Genomic DNA, 24870 nt, shown 5'->3' with positions numbered 1-24870 from the left:
GTTTGAGCGTTAGCTTACTTCCCATCCTCCAAGATCCACGGCAAACCAATGAGTGGATCCGCAACCCATTTGTCAATATCCCGAATAGTCCTTACTTGTCAGCGCAGGAGGAAGAGCAGTTGATCGAAATTGCAAATGACGATGGTTTTAAGAGTGTGTAGGCTATAAGGAAACCTCTCTGGCGGGTTTTTGGATCAAAACCAAAGCAGAATATCCCGAGATAGCCGTAAAAGCGCTGAAAACGTTTCCCACCACGTATCTAGCGAGGCCGGGTTTTTGGCAATGACTGCAACTAAGACCAAATTGCGCAATCGACTGGACATTTCAAACACACTGAGGGTGTCACTGTCTTCCATCACCCCCAGATGGAAGCTTCTTGTTGCAGGGAAACAAGCAGGGCTCCCACTGATTATATTCGTAATGCACGTTTAGTTCCCATGTTTTGTTCATATTTTGTTAAGCATGTTCACACTTATAGATGTAGCTTCAAGTTGTTCAATATTCATAGTTCATATTGTTCAATTTTCACTTCTTCAAGTTCACGTTTTTCACAAGAGTTCGTTACCTTCACTGTTCATACATAACTGGAGCTAGTTCTTTTCAAGTAATGCATGCACAACACATATGGAACATGGAACCCCCGAACCCCCCCCCGCCCGTCAGTGAAAAAAAAATAGGAATCAAACCGGTCCAATGTACATAAAAGGTTGGGGACTACCTTAAGATGCATTATTGTTGACGAAAAAAGACGAGACTAAAATGTTTTGCATAAAATAAAAACTAAGATAAAATCTGTAAAACATTAATAGCCTACTTGGTCTACGAAGATCATGACAGTGGTCCAGTCAAGTCTTTTACTGTGGTCAAATCAAAGCCAAGCTATAACTCGAATTACCTGTGCATGTAAACATACTGACAAAAAATCAGAATGAGTAATTATAACAGATAAGTAGCCCTGTAGACACACAATATTTTGAGATGTGTGAAACACTATTTGACTGAAATGGTAATCAGAAATAATTTGTTATTACGTAAAAAAAAAGTCAAAATGTTTTGACTAAAACTTGACTAAGATACCTTTAGCTTAAGACTTGACTAAGATACCTTTACCATTTTAAAACTAGACACTAAAATGACTGACACGTTTCTTCCTACCGTTTCTTCACCTAAACTTTACAAACTGATAATAAACCACACTGGCAGTCAGGACGTAGGCCTAGCTTTACTGTACATACATTTACAGATTATCAAAAAGGCGTACTACTACCATTGGGTTTATTCATATTTTTGTTTGTTCATTCTGTGTCCCCCCAAAAATAGTTTTTACATTTGCCAAACCAATGTTTTTTTTTTTTACATTTGCCAAACCAAAGCAGTTCAATCCATTGTTTCATTATGGTTCAGTAAAGAAATATTTAATTTGAGAATGTTTTCTCTGTGTCCCTGGCGCACCATAGGGTATCACTGGTTTCAACCTCAGCTCTGAGGACGTGGGTATCCTGGGCAACATGATGTGCACCCTGGATGGCACCTACATCCAGAACTCTGACCCGGCCATTCTGGAGAAACTAAAGAACTGCCCAGACTTCACAGATGCCCAGGTCTCAGCCATAGAGACCCTCCTATTCACAAGAAACACAACATATGGGTACGTCAACCATGTATAACTATTTTTTAATTCATAAGGTCCCAGAAATTAACATCAACTAAACAATGAGTTTAGTCTCTAGTATGCATTAAAATGAACATTCAGGTTAATCATTGTTTCAGCATTGATTTAGAATCGTTATTCTGTAGTAACATTCAGCATGCATCTGATACATTTCTTATGTGTTTATTCTCTTCAGAAACTCATCCACATGGAATCAGCAGACTCTGCAGGATCTGGGCATCCTCCCCCTGTACCTCACACAGACCTTCTGGGACAATTTCAGCACGGTGAGGTTCCCCAACATGGTTGCAATGCAAGCTCTATGCAGCCTCCTCGTTCCTTTTCAGCCTTATTCTTCACCTATGTGTGTCTTAATGAAACCACCAATGTTAACCCGCATTGGCATTGTGTCTTCATCTGCTGACAGTCGGAGAAAAGAGCCTTCCTCAGGTCCTTCCTGCCGTCACTGAGGAGCCAGAAGGTCCAGAAGAGGAAACTGCGGAGGCTCTTCAGGCGGTGCAACAGCCAGTTCAGACGCCGGTTCTTACGCGGAGCAGGTCGGGAAACAATGCTGCGTCAATCACTGTGCTCCACCATACTGTCCCACACTGCACAATGCTTAATCATACTCCACCATACTGTCCCACACTGCACACTTAATCATACTCCACCATACTGTCCCACACTGCACACTTAATCATACTCCACCATACTGTCCCACACTGCACACTTAATCATACTCCACCATACTGTCCCACACACTGCACAATACTTAATCATACTCCACCATACTGTCCCACACTGCACAATGCTTAATCATACTCCACCATACTGTCCCACACTGCACAATGCTTAATCATACTCCACCATACTGTCCCACACACTGCATACTTAATCATACTCCACCATACTGTCCCACACTGCACAATGCTTAATCATACTCCACCATACTGTCCCACACTGCACAATACTTAATCATACTCCACCATACTGTCCCACACTGCACAATGCTTAATCATACTCCACCATACTGTCCCACACTGCACAATGCTTAATCATACTCCACCATACTGTCCCACACTGCACAGTACTTAATCATACTCCACCATACTGTCCCACACACTGCACACTTAATCATACTCCACCATACTGTCCCACACTGCACAATACTTAATCATACTCCACCATACTGTCCCACACTGCACAATACTTAATCAAACTCCACCATACTGTCCCACACTGCACAATGCTTAATCATACTCCACCATACTGTCCCACACTGCACAGTACTTAATCATACTCCATCATCTTACCACACAATACATCCTTCTACACTCCTGTCATTTAGTGCATGAGCTGAAGTCACCACTAGCACTTCAGGGGGTCAAATTTTCAGTATATTTCTCTGAAAGGTATGCATGTCTGGAATGTAATGCTGCAAGTTGGATCTGGTAACTCATTTTGAATCGGATGGTGTGATTTCATTGCCTAAGAGGTAGTAGATCTCCAACTCAAAATGAGTTTTTCACTTATCTTACACATTGTCTTACACAAGGATCTTCATCAAACACTTAATCACTAAGAAGGTCAGATGGACTGGTATTCAATGTCATTGGGTCAAAAGTCAAGCCCAAGTGATACTGAAAATCCCATTTTAGGGCTCTTGGTCCACACATAATTTATACATAATTCATCATATGCTGCAAGAATACATACATCTTTATGTGTGTATCTATATTCAAAATGTAAATATATTTATATTTTATATTCCATATTACATGCCAGCCATGACTGAAGAATTGGTGAAAATATAAATGTAGAATAAGAGTATGAGATGAAAAAAGAAGAAGACATGGAACCACTTGTAGAAGCTTACTTTAGCATCACTATAGCTTTACTAATACTTTTTAACTCTTACTCCAGGATGTGTGCTTGGGAACATCACTGAGTCGACCGTCAATGATCCGTCCTTCCCATTCGGTTACGATGCAACGCAGTTCGACCTCTGTCTGGACTTGGACATCCTCAAGAACAACCTGGCCACAGTAACTGAAAGGGTGGACGATGAAGACTTCCAGACCATTGTCCTGGCCAAGTTAAACCAGGTATCTCCATTAGTGTCACTTACAGTTCTGGAAATAGAGCAATTATTCTTTGTTTCACAAAAACTGTCATTGTAGCAGCCAGTTGAATAACCCTAATCACTTTCTAATTTCTAATCTGGCAAGAAATGTTTGGCATATGTAGTAATTATCCAGAAAAGCCTATGTACCAACTATGCAACAGAAGCCATTGCTAGTTAACCTGACTCAGGTAAGCACCTGTTGGAACTTGCCCAGTACAAAATCCCCTAGGTCAGCACCTAATGTCCACAGACCCAAGCCTAACCCAAAACCCAAGGACGCTTTATACAGAACAGTCAGCACAAATGATAGACGCTTTATTCAGAACAATCAGCACATATGACATAAGGCTAAACTGATGTCATATGTTATTTTATGGAAATGATGGCGGACCTTTCCAGCAATATGATTAATCGGTTTCCTTCTAAAAACCCTAATTGGTTTGCCAAAAAGTCAGTCACCTGCTGAGGGGACGAACCCCAAATCCTGATTGGACGTGTTACAGTATGTATAGGAAACAGGAGGTCCTTGGACCCCGCTTCTAGCATAAAAGTCGGAGCACAGCAGCTTCATCTACAGATTTTGCACATGGTCAACGGCAGCTCTGGTCTCGGACTGTCTTCTTTGGGTCGAGTTTTCTCCAGAGTGCTAATTGGTCTTTTAGTGGACGGCTGGCGTGGGTTTTCCACCACACATACGTCTGGCATAAATGTTTATATGCAGTATGAAATCAAGCATAGACTACACACATGCCAACATTAATATTCTAATGTCCTACATGTACATTGAGCTATGTCACAAATTATTATATTCCATTTGTCTTGTGCTGCATTCTATCAGGCATACCCAGAGGGCCTAAAGGACTCAGAGCTCCAGCTCCTGGGTTCCACAGCCCGTGTGGCCACCACAGATGACATCAGTAAGTGGAACATCACCCTGATCGACACGCTGGCAGCACTAATGAACACAGACGATGGAGAGTGGAACACCACAATGGTGAGTCTGGGAAGAGATGGAACGATGTCTGCCTACTGACTGTCAAGAAGTAGGGAAAAGATAATGGAGAGATGGTCGATTCACATCAGATGAACATTTTGAGGAACTCCACCTTTTTTGCGTGGGAAGGTGGGGTCAATTGTGGTTCCTATAACCATAATTTCTATAGATATTTTAGTACCTATTTTGGACTCATTGAAGCTTATTTTTATTAGCCTATGCAATGCTATCTTTAGTATTCATAACTACAATCAATCACTAACATCCTCTTAAGAACTGTTTTGTCTCAGAGTCTGAGAGGTCACGAATATGAGAATGAGACGGCTGGTTTGTCTTGGAATTTTTCTCCTCAAATCTTTTTGGTAGGCAACATAAAGGGCCCACAACCATCTCATTCTCACACACACTCACTATTTCTCTACCCTGTGTTGGTTTTCAGAGTAAAGCAGTCATTATGAAGTACCTGAGCACAGCCAAGAACACACTTGGCAGCAACGAGATCAACACCATTGGCTCCAATCTCTGCGGTCTGGACACCAGTGTGCTGAGTAACATTACATCAGCCAGCTTAAAGTGAGTGCACACATTATCCCTGAAGGCCAATGTATGCTGCCCCACAAACTATTTCTGATATCCACCAATTGTTGGATATTAGATCACTGCAAAGACACAAACAAATTGCAACAAATGGCAAGATCCACCAGAATATTTGTCTTTTTGATAAGGCAGAGTGAATAGGCTAGCAAAGTACTTAACTCACTGATGTTTACTACCGTATATCCCTTGCTAAAATTACATTAATACCTGTAAAATATCTGGTGTTTGGCTGGTTCAGGATGAGTGCTACCAGAATGGTGTGTCGATTAGAACACAGGAATGAGTTCAGGAATTACTTCACAATTGATCTTTATTGCCATTTGCTTCTTTCCTTGTTGTTTGCTTTCTCAATGTTGGTTTACAATTGATGCATATTGCTGGTATCTACAATCAAACAAAGCCAGCTTTACTGATACAGATCATTATAATAATAATACTGTACATTCACATAACCACAAAGGAAATCTTTAACCAAGTGAAACATTTAACAGTTATCAAATTAATGTCAATTACAAATGATTAAATAAACGTACAAAGTCATAGACGCAGCAAACCCATGCAGCAGGCAGAGGAGCAAGCAGTCAGCACAGAGAGACACACACTAGTGAGGTTGATTGGTAATTATCCTCAGGTGGAGGAAGCTTCAGGAAGTGGGCATGTCTCCCAGTAGAGTGACAGGAAAGTGACTGGGATTTCCAACACTACCTTTTGAATTTGTACGACCCAGAGCTCTTACAAACCAAAAAAACATTTGCATTTTCCTACTCAGGGGTTACAATGTGACATGTAAGCATGGAATCCCCACTTCCTGTCACCATTTTATTCCTAGAACACCCACCTAAAATAGTACCTCACCACTGACCCTAATCTCCCACCTGCTGCTTTTCTCCCTATTTTAACACTAGTCCACCCAGTGCCCCAAAGTAGCCCTTAATGTGCCCTTTCTCTCTCTCTATCTCTCTCTCCCTTTACAGGGACGCAGAGACTGTGGACCTGAGCTCCTGCTCCGGCCAGCAGAAGACTGCCCTCTACACCACTGCCAAGGTCTCCTTCATCTCAGTTAGACAGCAAAGGAGCACCAGAGCCTCCACCTCGTATTACCAACTCATCAGCCAGTACCTGGGTAAGCATGTGTGCCTGTGTAGTGTCAACCAGGTGCTAGCAACACCAAGGCTCATCAGCTCTCATGGCTCCAAAGTAGAGAAAGAAGCTACACTGTATCAAACTCATAACCTTGTTACCATTGTATTATATAAAGCACATATAGTATGTGATTTACATGTGCTATATGAATAAATAGTATGGTTATTATAGTTATGTGACACTAAGGACAGACTTATTGACTCTCCCTCAGGCGGTGCTCCCCTGGCTGACATCCGTAGCCTGGCAGCAGAGAACGTTAGCATGGACATCACCACATTCCTTACCCTCAATCTTGATGTCATTAAGGTAACCACCAGCCTGTGTATTAGCATGATTTATGGTATCCGATTGGATTGACATCAGTAATAACCCTTCTGTGGCTGAGCAATGTGTCATGGTTTCAAATCTCTGGGAGAACACAGACCACTAAAATTCAACAACCTATCTGTACAGTAAATGTCAAGAGAATAGCAATGAACATGAATATACATGAATATGCATTGTCATTTTTTATTAGTCATTATTATTGTAGCCTCAGATGATTTTTTTCCAATCCAATTCATTATTACTGTAGCCTCAAACCTATAATCATGATAGGACTTAATACAAGAAAGTAATATTATTACATGCTTTTTCCATTCTCAAGTTGATTTTTGTTGTTGTTTCAAGAATATGCCTGAAACATGATATTGATGATATATTATTTATTATTTTGTTTTTTTCTCTCAAAATTTTCAGAATCTAAGCGTGAGCGAAGTTCTTGGACTCCTCGGCTCAATCAACATTAACGACCTGAAGACCTTTGAGAACAACTCCATTATCCAGGCATGGATCACTGAGCAGCTTCAGTCGGAGCTCGACAAGCTGGGTCTTGGTTTGACGGGAGGGAAAGCCTCTGTTGCCACTGTTACTGCCACACCTTTGGCCAATGCTACAAACGATGCCAGTAACACCAACACCACCACCACCACCGCCACCACAACAGGTAGGATCCAATGAATGGACCATACATTTATGTTCCTACTCACACATTTTTATTCAGATGTTTGTACTCTGTTTGAACTCTGACTCCCAATCTGTCCACTTTCCCTTATCTGCACAGCTAAACTGGACTGTTGTTTTACAATACTATGATATGTTCCAATCTGCTCTAGATGCTAGTTAGCACGACAGGAATTCGAGTAAATTAGCATATTTTATCAAGATACACAGAATGCAGGGTCTGTCCACACTGACCCATTCAGAACAATATACATTTATACACTTTAAACATTATATTTTATTTTAAACATTACAGCATCAGTTCACTTATTTTAGGCTCTGGTTCTCAAGCAGCAACACACCATTACATCACTGTTGTTGCTGTTGGTTCTACTTTCTGTTTTTGTTGTTGTTAATGTGCTATTGTGTATTGCTTTGTGTTCCCAGTTGACCCTTCCACTAATAGAGGAGATGTGTCTCACCAGAACTCCTTGGCCCTGAGGATGTGTGTGTTGCTCATATCGCTCCTGATGCTGCATTGACCATGAACCTATATGGGCATGTGCGCAGTAACAATAGCTTAATTTAAACTCTATTGTGTATTACTTAATTTGTATTCATGCTACTTTTTCTTCCATTTATCTTTTAGATTGCTGAATTGTGTATTTTAATTTAAAATGCTCACATAATTTATTTATCCTTTAAGTAATTGTTTACTTCTCTAAATTACATAATATAATGTCAGATGTGTAATCCGTGTGAAATCAATTTTTACAGATCAATCAACGGTCTTTTCTGCACTTGCACTCAAGTATTTATGAAATGCTCAATCATTATACATCACTAATAAATTAATCCACTATATGGCATGTCTTGTGTTATGTGGTGGCACATAAACAAAATGTAACAAAATGTGTTATATCAATGCAAAATTTTTCCTCCAGTTTACAAAATTCACTCATGGCCTGGTGTAAAACACAACTTGACAGTTTAAGTTTACATGAAACGTCAACATTATTGTGTTATACTGCTTGAGGCATGTGCTGACTGTGAGATGTTGAGATGAACATTGCAGTGTCAATGCTGATAGAATACTGCGAAGTCACAGCTTCTTCAGATAACACAAGTTGTGCCGCAGTAATCAGAAATATTAATTGTAGTAAGAAACATGACATGGAACCACAGATACCTTGTGCTTTCTCAATACCACATACTCATGGTGGGAACACATGGTGGGAACAAAGCATGGCTCCTCTCAAATCATAAGATACAACTCAGCTCCAAAATGTTTATTTATTTTGTTTTTTTTAAACATTTCAGTTTGTAACATTATATATATATAATATATGGTATATATATATACCAGCTAACACACGACCAAATGGCAACGTTGCCTATAAGTTGCCATTTGGTCATGGCGACATTACTTTCTGGCAACGTTGTGGCAACATTGCCACAACGTTGCCTACAGGAAGTTGCCATTAAAGTGCGTATGTCAGGTTAAAAACATTTTTTGACAAATTAAGGGACATGAAGCAAGATAGTAGTAAGTAGGGATTTTTCTTGAAAAATCAACTTTAAATACAATAGAACAATATTTACAGTTCTTTTTATAACTGAATTTATGAACATTCCAGACACAGTGATGACCTCATAAGAGGGAGTCCAGCAAAGTTGAGCTTAGGGGAGAATGGGTTTTAACTGCATTTTCTTTTACATTGATAAGGCCAAACATGTTCTTTATGACATACCAGTGGTTCATAAGCATGAGCCTGACTGGCAGGGACAAAGTAAAGACGAATAGGCTACAAAATTTAGGTAAATCATGGCCATTAAATCATCAGTGAGAAATTGATTAGGGGTGTGAGTAGGATCGGATCACTAGTAGTATGTATCATGGCTTCAAAATGGCAGTTGTGTCATTTGCCATCACATAGGCTTTCATATACAACAAGTTAAGTAGAATCAGTAAGCAAATTAATAGCCTGTCTATAGCTAACATTAGTTGATAAGCAGATGTATATATATAAAGAGCAAATGTGTGGTAGCACATACACTGATGGTTTTATAGTCAGGTCTCTAAAGAAAAGCATATATGCCCATGGTTGGCTGAACACAGACTAATGAGTTGCTTACTGATTCTACTTAGTTTAGGCTATATAATGGCCTATATGTGATGGCAAGTGACACAACTGGCATTTTCAAGCATTGCTATTTACCCATATCCTCTTCATCACATTTTAAGATCAATAATGGTTGCCAGTAAAGAAAATATGCATCAGGATATTTTTATGTCAGGCAGGTAGTAGACTCTAGCATGACATACTGGAATGAAGTCATGTTTTTGGCCTCATCAGTGTAAAAAAACCTACTGTATGATCCCTTATACCATGTGTTTTAATTGACCAACTTTGCTGGACTCCCTCTTATGAGGTCATCATTGTGTCTGGAATGTTTCCTGGAATGTTCATAAATTCAGTTATAAAAATAACTGTAAATATTGTTCTATTGTATTTAAAGTAGATTTTTCAAGAAAAATCACTACTCACTACTATCTTGCTTCATGTCCCTTCATTTGTCAAAAATGTTTTTTAACCTGACATACGCACTTTAAGTAAACAAAGTACGTTGCCGCAATGTAGTGGCTTGGTAATTTTGATAACGTTGCCTCTTGGTAGTGTAAGTGACGTTGCCACAACGTTGCCTACAGGAAGTTGCCATTAAGTAAACAAATTACGTTGCCACAACGTTGCCTACAGGAAGTTGCCATTAAGTAAACAAATTACGTTGCCGCAACGTAGTGGCTTGGTAATTTTGATAACGTTGCCTCTTGGTACTGTGAGTGACGTTGCCACAACGTTGCCTACAGGAAGTTGCCATTAAGTAAACAAATTACGTTGCCGCAACGTAATGGCTTGGTAATTTTGCTAACTTTGCCACTTGGTAACGCAAGTAATGTTGCGGCGACATAGTGTTGTGGTCATTTACTTACTGTGATACGTCAAAGTTCAGAATTACACCATACGAGTATTAAAGGTTGTTTCCATGTCCAGCACAAAGATTAGGTTTGAATGCTATGCTGAATATGTATGACAATTTCTAGTTTAGAATTTGTATTTCCATTTTATAGTGACAATAAAGGGCTCACCTTCAGACAGCAAAGCAAAACCCATAGGCTAACATGCTATAAAATAACAGATTTTTTCTAAGTCAAACTATTTTCGAGCTGGAAAAATTAACCATTGGTTTGTATTGTTTATTCACTACCTAGGGATGACTCAATTCCCACAGAAACTATTTGTGCTCAACTAGGATTAATCCAGAACTACATAACAATTCTCAGTTCCACAAACTCTGACCCAGGTGAAAAAATAGCAATGACATATATTCAGATACTGAATTGATGAAGCATTTATTTTAAATGCATATACAGGGACCACATAAATAAATCACGACAATTATTTCTATTAAAACAACATTTGAAGTCAAATTCATGCGTTTCAAAGATTGAAGTGATGTACTAACAAACCACATTGCAGGGTAGGCATTAGTCAACCAGTACAGAGCATGAAGGCCTTGGAGCGGCTGAGGTGGAGAGTAGCTAAAACAGTGACTGCTAATCAGAATCCAATCCTAATGTTAATGCTGTCTAGTGCAATTTTGACTAAGATCTCCCTCTTGTTATCCAATTACTGGCCACAATAACAGTCTTTTCTCCCAAAAACTCCACAATACTCATTTTGTAATCAAACACAGAGAAATTACAGTAAAAAATATTGTGTCTGTATGAAAAATTGCAATGATAATACTCTGATGAGAGCACAAATGACAACATACTGCAATGTCATGAAGAATGGCCATGACGATTATTTTTCCCTAACAGGAATCTTGATTGTACTTTGTTTCAGTCACCTCAAAACAGTCATTGATCTTGAATTTTAGTACTCCGACTAATGTTGAATACATGCTAAAAACCTTTATGTCAATCATGTTACAAATTCTATGCAAGTTCTGCAAAACACCAATGCTGTTGTGAGGGTTTTTTTTTGTTTTTGTTTTCCATTTCAGAGGACAGCTACTGGCACCTCAACAACCCCACACAGAGGGCAAAATAAAAAAAGGTTCTATTTTACAAAGGACCAAGACCACCAAAAAAAGCCCCACGTTGGGCGTCGCCATGACCAGTAGAGCTTCCCAGCAATGAAAAGAGACCGACAAAAAGCACTGTGCAAGGCTTCTGCCCTTGGAATGCCCAGAGCATGCTTAAAAGGAAGGCCTTGGCCTGCCCATGGCACTGGAGAATGCGGGCATCGATCGTAGGCCTAAGCATTTGAAATTCCACATAAGTCACATACCTTGAAATTAACTTTAGTACTTTAACAGCTGAATTGAAAACCGAATTGCATGTAGTCTCCTTATTTCATGCGACAGCTTAACAAACTGTTTCAAAAATGTTTTGTCTTCTACGCGAATTAAGCCTAAATGTGAAGCCTCTGCACGGCCCGCGGCGCCATCGACTGGTCTGGCATATGCACTACAGTACTTTTAGCCGTTTTTTCCTTACCGGTAGGCCTAGAAGGCCTCTGGCCTATCGTTAAAAGTGTGAAAGCGGTAAGAGGAAATACACCCGATGGTTTTGTGTAGACATAGCCCAATTCTAGGCGAGACATCTTAGTGCAACAAGCTACAAAACTCCAAAGCTACAAAACAATGAAGCTTATAGCCAAAAACGCATGAAATCATGGTTCACTAACATTACAGCTATAGCAGCAATGTAAACTGTAGGCCTACAGTTTAGCTGCAATATGCTGGTGAATCAACACAAGATTACGGTATCTCCATGTTTATAAAGTAACTGTCAGACGTCGTACATTAAATGTGCATACCATATACCGGATCATACCGCGACCATTTCACTCTCACACTCGCGTTATATCAACGCATTTACAATCCTCAATAATGCTTCTAACGAGCACAGACAACAGTATGAACTAAACTTAACAAAGGAGCAGTATCAATACTTACGGCCGGGTAGGCTATCTGAACGCACAGTTATAGCCTACAGGTAGCCTACGTGGAATAGGGAAGCCTACGGTAGAATGAGCGGGAGAAAGAGCGATAGGTTGGCCATACGTTCGAATTTAGGCCGGACATATGGATTTTAAAAGCCCTGTCCGGCGTCCGGTGCAGCCTCAAGCCAGACACTCATTTGTTCTCCTTTTTGGAGTTGCGCTTGGCATCTAAATCCTTGCTCGGACGCAGCATCGTTTCACAAACTATGGACGCGAAGACTGCTGGTCAAATTATGTGCAGTGCTTCGCAAACAGGAGGAAATACTGTATAAGTTGATCTGTTTGCATCTTTCCAGCGTGTGTTGAAAATATCTGTCTAAGTTATAACAGCCTACCCAGCTAGCACAGTTACGTTGCCGGTACGTTGCTGCAATGTAACTGAATGACCCAAAATACATTGCCACAACGTCGTATCCAACGTTGCCACAACATGCAAAGTGAAAGGTGAGAATTCGTAACCGCAACGTCACTCCCCAACGTTGCCAATCCGTAACTGCAACATTAAGTTACGTTGCAGCAACGTGGAATTGAAAGGTGCCGTTTCGTAACCGTAACGTAAGTTACCGACGCCACCAGTCCTGTTCAGCAACGTTGCCACAACATGCAAAGTGAAAGGTGACAATTCGTAACCGCAACGTAACTCCCCAACGTTGCCACTCTGTAACCGCAAAATCAGGTGACGTTGCAGCAATGTGGAGTTGAAAGTTGCCGTTCCGTAACCGTAACGTAAGTTACCGACGCCACCAGTCCTGTTTAGCAACGTTGCCACAACATGCAAAGTGAAAGGTGACAATTCGTAACCGCAACGTAACTCCCCAACGTCGCCACTCCGTAACCGCAACATCAGGTGACGTTGCAGCAACGTGGAGTTGAAAGTTGCCGTTCCGTAACCGTAACGTAAGTTACCGACGCCACCAGTCCTGTTTAGCAACGTTGCCACAACATGCAAAGTGAAAGGTGACAATTCGTAACCGCAACGTAACTCCCCAACGTTGCCAATACGTATCTGCAACATCAGGTTACGTTGTAGCAACATGGAATTGAAAGGTGCCGTTTCGTAACCGTAACGTAAGTTACCGACGTCGCCAGTCCTTAACAACAACTTCAGGCAACATTGCGGCAACGTCGCAGGTGGAAGGTTTCATTACGTAACCGCAACGTAACTTGCCAATCCGTAACCGCAACAATAATAAAATGATGTGCCTTACATGACAACTACCCTTCTTACAGCACTTGTACATAGGCCAATTAATACCTGTAGGCACAGCGAATGCTTTGATCCGGGTGATATTACTGTTACTGTGGGAGAGAGAGAACTTATGTAACATCAGATCACATCATCATGGTTCTCCATTTTGCTATTAATTACATACAGTCTATGTATGAACTTACCTTATGTGTGTAGCTGATTTTCAACCATTCAGGCTTATGTCCTCCAACAAGATACACGATGGAATTGTCAGCTGGACTTTTATACTGGGTTAGAACTAGTAGTTTCACGTCCACGGTTTCTTTTTTTTTAAATAAACTATTCAATTTATTGTTCAAAACATCAGTAAGAGTTGAGCCTAAGCTAAACTGTTTCAACCATATTGTTTCAAAATCAATAACAATAATAGCCTATAAACGAGGCAACTGACTTGCAATGCATGCTGGGAAGCAAACCTCAACATGAAATAAGAGACACCTTAGGCTACATTAGTTCCCCCCTCATTATGAAATAGCCTACTTTTTACAGTTTTTCACTGTTTTTCTCAGTTGCTAAAACACTAAAACCCATTGGCTGAAGAAGGTTCTCAGTTGCCTGAACTCATTTAGCTAATTGTTCAGTCTGTTGTCAATACCTTAAACCATTTCACATGGTAAAACACAATTTTCCCACTTACACTTTTCAGTAAAACTCTAAACACATTCACATTCTCAAAACACATTCTGAACTCTAATGCACATGTCATCCATACTGGTAAAGATAAGTGACAACAATTACAGTTTTTTTCAATTGCTAAAACACAATTTCTGAAACCTTGCTCCATTTTCTTAAAGCATTAAACACAAAACCCTATTTACAAGCACTATTTACAAAACCTCTGACTCCTCTTGCAAAATCAAACTTTCGCCTCAAAACAGGAAACATCAAGTGGAAATTACTACTTTGCTTTGCTCTTTGCATTTTTTTGTTCTTCCTCCTCCTTGTACCTCTATTTTTACAGTATCCTGCATCTCACAAACTTGTCCTTTGATTCTTGTTCTTTGTTGATATGAACTTGCACCAGTCAAAATCTATTGAGCAGTCAGTACTGCAAACAAATGGAAAGCACAATGTTCAGGGCCATACGATTTGTTTACAGTATTGTACAGTATACAGCCTGCAATGCACTGTAGTACAGTGTCCAATAAAAATCCTCTTTCTTGCCATCCTCCCCTTCCTCCTCATCCCCCACTTTGCATATGCACTCGTCTTCTTACATAGTTTCTTCTATCCATTTTCATTCCCACCTTCAACAACCTGTTTGCTCTCTGAACTGGCGTATATTGGTTTTGTCACATCATTTGAAACAAGTCAAATCCATTTTGAGTGGTTGTGTTTAATCGATGACATGTGTATGTCTATTTGTATTTTATTTTTGCCACTTGTGTTTACCAGTATGGATACAGTACATAAGCATTAGTGCAGAATGTGTTTTGAGAATGAGTGTTTAAAGTTTTTCTAAAAATTGTGTTTTACCATGTGAAATGGTTTAAGGTATTGACAACAGACTGAATAATTAGCTTAATGAGTTCAAGCAACTGAGAACTTTCTTCAGCCAATGGGTTTTAGTGTTTTAGCAACTGAGAAAAACTGTAAGTACTCATATATTTTAGATGTTACATGTACTGTACATATACTGTATATACTGTATCACCACATATGTATTGTGCATACATTGTATGTGCATGGTCTCATATATGTACATATATTGTGCATATACATATATCTTTACAAATATTACCAATACATTTCTCCATATACATCTGAATACATTATGGTGGATATTTCTAACTAATTTGGGGCAGTCATGGACTACTGGTCAGGACTTGAAACCGAGGGGTTGCTGGTTCGATCCCCGACCAATAGGTAAAATGCTGACCTGATCATGATGTTGTGGCACCATTCTTCATGGTAGCAAATGGCAACATCATCAGCTGACCAGTTCACAATGTTGTGGCAACATCACTCACAATACTACATGGCAATGTCATCGGCTGACGTCGCGGGGATGGTTCCTATGGCACCAAATGGCAACGTCATCAGCTGACCCGTTTACAACGTTGTGGCAACATCACTCCAAATACTACATGGCAACATCATCGGCTGACGTCGCAGGGACATTTCCCACAGCACCAAATGGCAACGTCATCGGCTGACCTAATCACGATGTTGTGGTAACATCACTCCAAATACTACATGGCAACATCATCGGCTGACGTCGCCGGTACATTTCCCACAGCACCAAATGGCAACGTCATCAGCTGACCCGCTTACAACGTTGGGGCAACATCACTCCAAATACTACATGTCAACGTCATTGGCTGACGTCGCGGGGACATTTCCTGATACTAAATGGCAACGTCATCAGCTGACCTGACCATGATGTTGTGGCAACATCACTCACAATACTACATAGCAACGTCATTGGCAGACGTCGCGGAAACGTTTCCCACGGCACCAAATGGCAATGTCACCAGCTGACCTAATCACAATGTTGTGGCACCGTTCTTAACGGTACCAAATTGCAACATCAGCTGACCAGGTCACAACGTCGCTGCAATGTCACTAATGGTACCAAGTGACAACATTGTCTTGCAAAGTAGCTGTGACGTTGCAACAACGTAGCCAGAAGGTAATGTCGCTGTAACCAAATGACAACTTTATGGCGACGTTGCTGCAACGTCATGTGTTAGCTGGGTACCTGTTATATCTGTCAGCAGCTTGCTTGCCAACGTTTCCCAGTAGGCTAGGCCTACTTCGCAAAATTTGTGAACTATAACCGCATATTTTTTGAATGTCGGCGACTGGCTACATAAAAAAAAAACGTGCGTTCATAATACGTGCGTGCTGAGATGAAACCAGCAGTTTTCAGCAGGATCATGCGAGGAGGACCTGTCTCTTAATTCATTTTAAAATGGATTTAATGGAAATGGATTTAAAAATGGTTTTACAATGTTTCAGTCAAGCTTTGGTTGGTTTAGATACAACTGGTATGCAAAATGTAAAGCAGTGGATTAACTTTAATTTGCTGTGCTCCATATTGTACAGATGCACATAGTAAATTATATAAAGTAGGCTTATTAAAATATGTAAATAGCTTAGTCTAACTTTGAAAAAAATATTGAAGGGAATCCAGTCCAGTGCACATGCCTTTGGCAAGTAGCCTAGGCTACTACAGACACAGGTGAAGAACAGTCAGCCTCAACAGTAAGCAAAACCAAATATGTACAGCCAGCTTTAAAAGCAAGCAGCCCAGACCCTAAAATTGGGCATTTATAGCTTTGAAGGTAATTCACACACAATTATTTTTCTTTTGCCAAAATATATTTGGTAACTTCTGTAGACATCCACAATGGGGTCTTTAAATTTGCACTTGGAAAATGTGCAGATACCCTGAGAAAGACCGTTGGTTAGCTAGCTTATTTAAAATATCCTAAACTTTTTTTGACCCTGCCTCTTAAAAAAATCGGAATCGAGAATCGTTAGGAACCGGAATCGAAATAAGAAATCGGAATTGGAATCGGAATCGTTCAAATTCAAACGATACCCAACCCTAGTGTCATGGTGAAGGTGCAACTAGCTGAGTGGTTCTACCAGATTCCAGAAGTGGTAGAGGACCTGAGCATGGAGGAAGAATGACTGGGAAATATACAATACAATGTGGGTGTTTATACTGTATATACTGTATACACACACACACACACACACACATGTGTATATCTAATTATTGTAATCTCAACGTGCTTTGTAGGGCCCAGAGTCTGACCCCCTTGGAGAAAGCAGTAGAGATTATGCTATGATTACATTATTTGCATGTATTTATTCATTGAATGGATGTCCTAGTATGAAAGTCCACTGTGTCAAACTGAATCATCACTCTCACAGACAGTTGTCTCTAAAAGCAAATAAACTAACCTACAGTAACATGTGTTACTGATATTGATTAATTTATTGTTTTGAGTATGTGTCACATAGCCTACCTTTATTAGCAGTCTCTTGACGAGGATGATAATTTCTTTCTGTTTACAGTGACAAGTGGGAGAAAGAGGGATGTGGGTGGGATCTGGACATAACCACCAGTTTGAAGCAAAACATGATCCACATGGGGACTTGGACCTGTGTGTGGTTGGGATGCTGCCACTTGAGCCACAGCTTCCCTACAAGAAAAATAATTGCATAGACGATTAACCATGTATCTCTGAATAGTCTATATTTATGAAGTTTGGAAATTTGGACAACCGTAAGCTAAACTAAAATAATTTTTTGATTTTAAATTGACACTACCCAAACTAACCTCTTTCTTGAGTTCTACCTGAGGTGTGTACGTGCTTGATGTTGAGTTTCATTGTCTTACATTCATTTTGCCAATTGGCTATGAAAATAAAACACACCCTTGTTGTGGCATGACTGTTATGACTGTGTCTGTTGGCATGTGGAAAGAAGAGGGTCACTCTTTTGTATCTAATATCAATCAACGACAATGACTTATCACTGGAATGATGACTGACAGGTCACTGTTATTACAAAAGCGAGAGTGAACGTTTATTTCATCCAACGTCCTGATTTTGATCATGTGTAAATGTATTATGTGTATTGATCTCTCTGGGTGATGTGTTTCAGTGGCGATTGCTGCTCTTTGGGACAGGGGAAGCTCTGATAAAAATGGTAAATTATTAAATTAATATTATTAAGGTGCTATATTGTTATTTGAAGGCAAAAATTATCCCAAACAGTAGGCATGGCAGACATGGCATAATGTAGCCTACACCGTTATATAGCGCGCTACCTAACTTAGCCTAAATACACAACTGCAACAAAAGCAAGTCACAAACTCTGTAACTCCACATTACGGTTTTATTTACAGTATGCTATTTACAAAGACAAATAGAAACTGTAGCCTATTGCTCCCAAATTATGAGAATTTGAGCTGCAACTTGCCTTATCTCTCGACTTCACCTGCCAACACTAACGTTAACGCATCCCTGCCTTAAACTTGAACCACTTCCTGTCAGATCGCGACATATGCTGTCAATCAAAAAGAGTCCGGCCTCTATGACGGTTCCTCCAATCATCATACAGAAGCTCGGCGTCCAGGCCATCCCACTCAGAACCATAGATGGCTCTGATCCCACTGTCCCATTCACTCCCAGAGACGCCGGGCTTCCCTGGAAATGACGATTTTGTGGCGCTTGTCCAATAAAGAGCTAGCTTTTCTGCACTGAGATCAGCCCACTCTGTAGTGCCATTGAAAGTCCAGTGAAGCCGAGAGTCTATGGGTTTTTTGCATGTTTTTTTGATGGATCGTGTCGTCACAGCAATGTATTAGCCTACGGGTGCGAAATCACGATAAAAGACCGGCAAAACCTTATTGCTGAACAAACTAGCCATGAAGATGAACATGTTTGCAGCATGTTGTAGTTGGAATAGTAGGCTAGAAGCTAATGTAATGCGATTTTCCGTGATAATTTAGAGGAGGCTGAGCTTCCCCTGTAGTCTTAGAGCAATCGCCTCTGATGTGTTTTTATTTGTTTGTTGGTGTGATGCCTGGGGTCTTTCTTTTATGTTTTTTTTTTGTAATGCTTTATTTCTTATCTGCTCTTTTTTTCTTCTTTTCTGTTCAAATTCATTTTATTCTTGCAGTAGGCATTTGCATTAATCTCCAAATCCCTCTGAGATCTCAAACCTCACTGTGTCAAACCCACCAGGTACTTGTTCCCTTCTATTGCATTGTGTCACTGTACCTACTCAAAAATTGTTCATGAATGTTCAATTGTAAAGCTTTATGAAAGTTTTATGAGCTTCCCACTCTTGTCTATCATCTGTCCATCCATCCGTCCATCAACCATATCCTTCCTTCCTTCTGATTTGACACAAAGGTCCACAACACAACCTCAAGTCTGTACAGTATACAGTAAAAATTATGAGATCCTCGAAGAACCTTTGGAGGTTCTTCAGTTTGCCACTGTGGGGGAACCTCTACAGGTACTCTGAGGAACCTTCAAGAAAAGGTTCTTCAAAGAACCCTTCCTTTTGAGGTTCTGGAGAACCTTTATGGATTTATTTATTTACTTAGGTTATTTATTTATTTACTTATTTATTTACTTTAACCTTTATTATTTACTTAGGTTATTTATTTATTTACTTAGGCTATTTACTTGCTAACTTGTATAATGCTATCATAAATAGGCCATAATGACATTGTTTCAAGAATTTATTACACAGCAAGTTACAGAAAATAGAACAATACAAAAAGTAAAGAAAGGAATAGAAAAAATATATACATACATTAATAGATAGATACATTCATACATAATAATACATGACACTCATCAATATTTACACATGTTTACATTACATATTTTTCAGGAGAATGTTGGACATTCTAATTACAGCCTGCCATGCACTGCAGAAAATAAATAAATAAACTGCTAGCAATGCTCCAATGCCTATTGACACATCTTCTGGTGTTACCACGTCTTGTCTGTCCATGCAAAGTGTAATGGTGGTGTCTTCCTCGAAGGGGTTGCCTCTCATGTATAGGGTAGGTGTGGGTGTCTTGGATATCTGAAAAGTGCAGAATAACAGTATTTAGAATGGTGATTGGTAGGGGTGTGAATCTCTCATGTAAAAGACGATACGATTCGCATCGAGATACATGGGCACGATTCGATACAAGAAAAGATACATGTTTATAAAAAACGATTCAGTACGATTCAATGCGATCCGATTCGATGCAATTCGATGCAGTTCAAGAATGGAAAGCATTCTGAAAGATTTTTTATCATTTGCTCAAGGTGCACATTAATTTTATATTATCAGTTATCATGGTCATGGTTGTCAATTAGGCAAAAAAAAAAATGTGTGAATATGATTATCTAAACTGAGGTTTGTTTCATATACTGTATTGAAATGAAAAAAGAATAGTCTACATTTCAGTCAAACACAGCAGCCAAATACAACATATTTTTTTTATAGACTTTATAGATTTTATAGAGTTATGTCTGATTGTTTTCATGGAGCTGTAGCCTTGTTGAGGTAAGACAATACCGAAATAAAATAAAACAGTGCTTAAGACACTCTTAAGACTTTTCTCATATAGCCTACAAGAATAAAATAGGCCTAGGCCTACATATCAATGAACTCTCTGGGTTTATTTTGTTCCAACGGTAGACTTATAATGCCACAAGTCTGAGTGAATATGAACAAAATAATTGGCTAATCATTTGTGCATCATTTTAGCAAGGGCCAAATTATTATTTAACATTAAGGAAATCCCTTCATCAAACGTAAGGCTATACTCTACAGACTATCGTTGCTGTTTAGTGTTTAATTTCGCGCTGGATTTTGAAAAACAAGAATAAAAACTGTAAAACAAACGACCGAGTGCGAGTTGTCACGTGCTTAAGTTGCAGTAGATGTATGGGTAATGAGGTCATTTGACAACTTTGGGCAATGAATGTAGCCAAAAACGAACTGCATTACCCACAATTCCGTCACGTCCACGTAGTTTCAAAACCGGACGTGGAATGAACGCGCTGCTTGGAACGTAAATGAGAGTGAGCGATAGACAGTAAAAGAAATGGACGAACAGACTCCGTCGTTTTCAATGGGAGGGCACTGAGTCAAATAGAACGATTTTTCAGTTGGTCCCCCCAGTACTGCGCAGACTCACACTTAACTTCGTGACGTTAGCCATCGAACTGAATCTTGTAACTCGTATGCAGGGTTGCCAGATTGGGCGGTTTCCCGCCCAATTGGGCGGTTTTGCAATCTATTTTGCGGGCAAAAATGGGTTTGGGCGGGTGTATAAAAATTGGGCTGGTTTCGGATCAGTTCGGCGGGTTTTTGTAGCCGAAACACATAGGCACTTCAGACCCTTCTTCCAGCGACCCTCAGCAGGCAGCAGTCTCTCACTCACTCACTCACTCACACACCCTCTGGCTGACGTGCCCCCTAAACTCACAACAGACACTCTCAGCTCACGTCACCTTATGTATCGAAACATGCATTCTAGCTATAAATGGCATAGTGCATGGTATTTCCATAACCGCGAGATATGCGCTTCACAATGACGGCAATAAGTTGTTAGATATTCATAGCAGACAGTAAAGCCCAGCAGTAATTTATCTAAAATAACACATATTAAGTACCATTCATGATGTTGTCAAATATTGAAGTTGTGGGAAGTTTAAGCTGTATGTTTCTTTCGTCCCCCATGTCGTTTCATTTATCCCGGCCAGGAGGGACGAATGAAACAAAACGCACGTTCGATTTCTCCTTAAATAACTACTGAATGGTTTTGTTCAGACCTGAAAATGCAACTGTATTTGACAGAGGACAGATGTAGGTTGCTTGTGACAAAATATTAGCTTTCAGTGTTTTACGATGTCTTTGTAAATTACGTTTAATTAAAAAGTGTTTCAGTCTGGTTCTCCCCTACTGCGGCGCAAACCGCCCTTCAAACACACAGCTCGCGGGGTTTTCAAATGTAGCTAGCTGACTGACAATATCAATATGCCAAAGTGGGCAAAGATCGATCATTTTCTCATTACAGTCAATCTCTTTATGAGGGTGCACACTGCTGAAAGATTACCTACGAGACAGGATGGACTTTCCCCTTCTTTCAGGGTTGATGGATGTGCGCACAGGTCTTGCGCGAATGGCTTGACATAGGACTACGGCCCACGTTCCGTCCAGCCCGACAGTTGTTGAGGAAGTTTGACAAAGCCTACTAGAACTTTTTAATTATTTTTAGGCCTAATAACAATTGCTCAAAGCAATTTTCACGAAGGGCCTAGGCCATAGGCCTATGTTTTTTGTGTAGAGATGGCCCGCCATGCATGAACGTTCTGCTTCTGCAGCGCACTGACACCCCTGTTCGTTCAACTCGACTTTCATGAAAACTCTAGGTTTAACTGCCTGTCAGGTAGGCCTACTAATTGTTCTAAATTACAGGTGTCAAACTCAAGTTTGCCTTTAACCTATATCTGGCGTATGAAAATATTTTTTGCGTGTATAGAGTTGCCATGCATGAACGCACTGCTTCTGCAAAGAGCGCACTGACACTGTCCTATAAATAGCCTATAGCGCGATTTTCATTAAAACTCTAGGCCTAACTGCCTGTCTCAAGGAATAGATAGCGCCTATGTATTAATTAATTGTTCTAAATCACAGGTGTCAGACTCAAGTTTAACTCAAGCCTTTAGCCTACATTTGGCGTAGGCCTATGAAAATATTTTTTGTAGCCTAGAGCTGGCCCACCAGTTATGAACGCACTGCCTCTTCAAAGAGTCGACACCCCTGTTCTATAATCAATGCGATTTCATCTAATACATGAATATGCATGTCATGTTGCTATTATAAATAATTGAAATGTTGTGCGTTAGGCTATTTTGTATGTTCATATCCACTCAATGTTTGTATGTTAGGCTAGCCTACTGAATGCTTTTGTTCCAAGCGTCTATTGACACAAACAGACTCATTGATAGTCTACGTTTATTGCATTATTTTCCGTAACATAAGCTTATAGAAGAATAGTCTGACTGAGGTCCGTGTAGCCTACTTTTGCGTTCATTTGATTGAATATTGTTTCTGAAATTGGATAGGCTAAGTCCAAAAATGGGTAATTTTAAAGCTTGTTAATGATTTCAATGTGTTTAAATGAGAAACAAGCAAAAGCAAATTTGGGCGGTTTTTTGTGCATTCTCGCGGTTTTTGGCGAGGCTTTGGGCTGGAAAACCTTGCTGGCATCTGGCAACACTGCTCGTATGATAGATACACAGAAATTCTTCTCACACTTCCTTCGCCTTCAAAGTCATCAAAGTTAAACATTTATTTATGTATTATTATTAATATCATCCTCACCAAGTCGTGTTAATGTTGAAGCTACCATACATGATCATCTTCAAAAACAGTCATGCTAAAACAAAACAAAAATAGCCTTGAAGCTAATCTTCTTTCCACTTTTCCGACCTACGGTCAATCCATCGAAAACCTCTGAAATGATTAGTGCCGTTTTCAAAAAAAAATTAGGTTTACTTTTTTATTATTATAAGGTTGCCTCTGTGTAATGCTTACCTTAACATACGGTCGTGTATGCTAGGTTTTGCTTATGAGTTACCGTCAGACAGTAAGGTGGACTGAGCTTCTTATCCAAACAATACGGTTATCTCCCTACGGCGCGAAAGAGAGATTACGTCAAAGCTAGCTTCCCTCCAACCGAACAAGCTAACCATTCTTCTTACGGGTAACCAACGTTACGGACGAGGTAATGGAGTCTGTTTTGCCTTTGTAGTGTTTATGTAGATTACACAGAAGCTACAATATCGGCACAGGATATATGTTATATGAAGTTATGGTATTTCAAAAAAATCCTAGAATGGATGGACTTCTATGGGAGTTAGCAGAGAGGTGGTCCCTCCAGCCTACGTCGATTCTTCTACTTCCGGGAATTCGCCTGCCCCCTTGGAGTGAGCGAGCAGAAAAGGTTGTGAACCGATTCGTAACAAGTAAATCCATATAACGACCGGTTCATTTCAGTTTTATTCCGATACGGGGCTTCACATATCGATGTAGCCGTATCTTACACGTTAAAAACGGATACCGATACGTATCGGTTAATCTTTACACCCCTAGTGATTGGTGATATTCAAGCCCATTGGCAGGAGAAGTTTCTAACAGTGTCAAATGACTGGTACTCTTACCTTATCCACAAAGTATGAGCTTGTCAGGATTGTCCCCAAACACATATGGCTACTCTGCTGCACAGAGTCCTGAATTTGAACAATACACTGGATAAGTCTTATAGCAGTAATAACATACTTGTAATTCCATACAGTTTTATAGCAGTAATGACATGAAGTGTAAATCAAACTTCTTAATAACTTTGTATTTGTAGGTTGTCTCCTCACAGGCCTGGTACTTAGGTGTTATGCAGGTGCTGAATTTCAGAGAAAAAAAACTTTAAAAAGATGAGAACAAATTACATGTTTGCTTGGCAGAAGAACATCTGAAAAATAAGCTTAATTTGCAGTGAACTAAATGCCAAATGTTAACTCA

At 39.9% G+C, this 24870-nt stretch overlaps 1 protein-coding gene across 1 annotated transcript in view; it reads left to right on the top strand.

Annotated features, from left to right (window-relative positions):
- LOC143124782 (uncharacterized) overlaps nucleotides 1–8393 on the top strand; it is a 32073-nt gene extending 23680 nt beyond the window's left edge. Inside the window, exons 43-52 of the mRNA XM_076286486.1 lie at nucleotides 1458–1648; nucleotides 1848–1938; nucleotides 2079–2208; nucleotides 3575–3756; nucleotides 4615–4770; nucleotides 5210–5343; nucleotides 6342–6490; nucleotides 6722–6816; nucleotides 7249–7495; nucleotides 7939–8393. Of these exons, the coding sequence (XP_076142601.1) occupies nucleotides 1458–1648; nucleotides 1848–1938; nucleotides 2079–2208; nucleotides 3575–3756; nucleotides 4615–4770; nucleotides 5210–5343; nucleotides 6342–6490; nucleotides 6722–6816; nucleotides 7249–7495; nucleotides 7939–8033 (1470 nt within the window). The 3' untranslated portion in view covers nucleotides 8034–8393. The remainder of the gene's footprint in view (nucleotides 1–1457; nucleotides 1649–1847; nucleotides 1939–2078; nucleotides 2209–3574; nucleotides 3757–4614; nucleotides 4771–5209; nucleotides 5344–6341; nucleotides 6491–6721; nucleotides 6817–7248; nucleotides 7496–7938) is intronic.
- The last annotated feature ends 16477 nt before the right edge of the window (nucleotides 8394–24870 follow it).

The sequence above is a fragment of the Alosa pseudoharengus genome, unplaced genomic scaffold, assembly GCF_046254945.1.
Source record: "Alosa pseudoharengus isolate Yale_2024_CS ecotype anadromous, Long Island Sound unplaced genomic scaffold, YU_APseudo_1.1 YU_APseudo_1.1_scf_15, whole genome shotgun sequence".
NCBI lineage: Eukaryota > Metazoa > Chordata > Actinopteri > Clupeiformes > Clupeidae > Alosa > Alosa pseudoharengus.
Note: the sequence above shows the minus strand (reverse complement) of the source record. Positions and strands in the feature narration are given on the sequence as shown.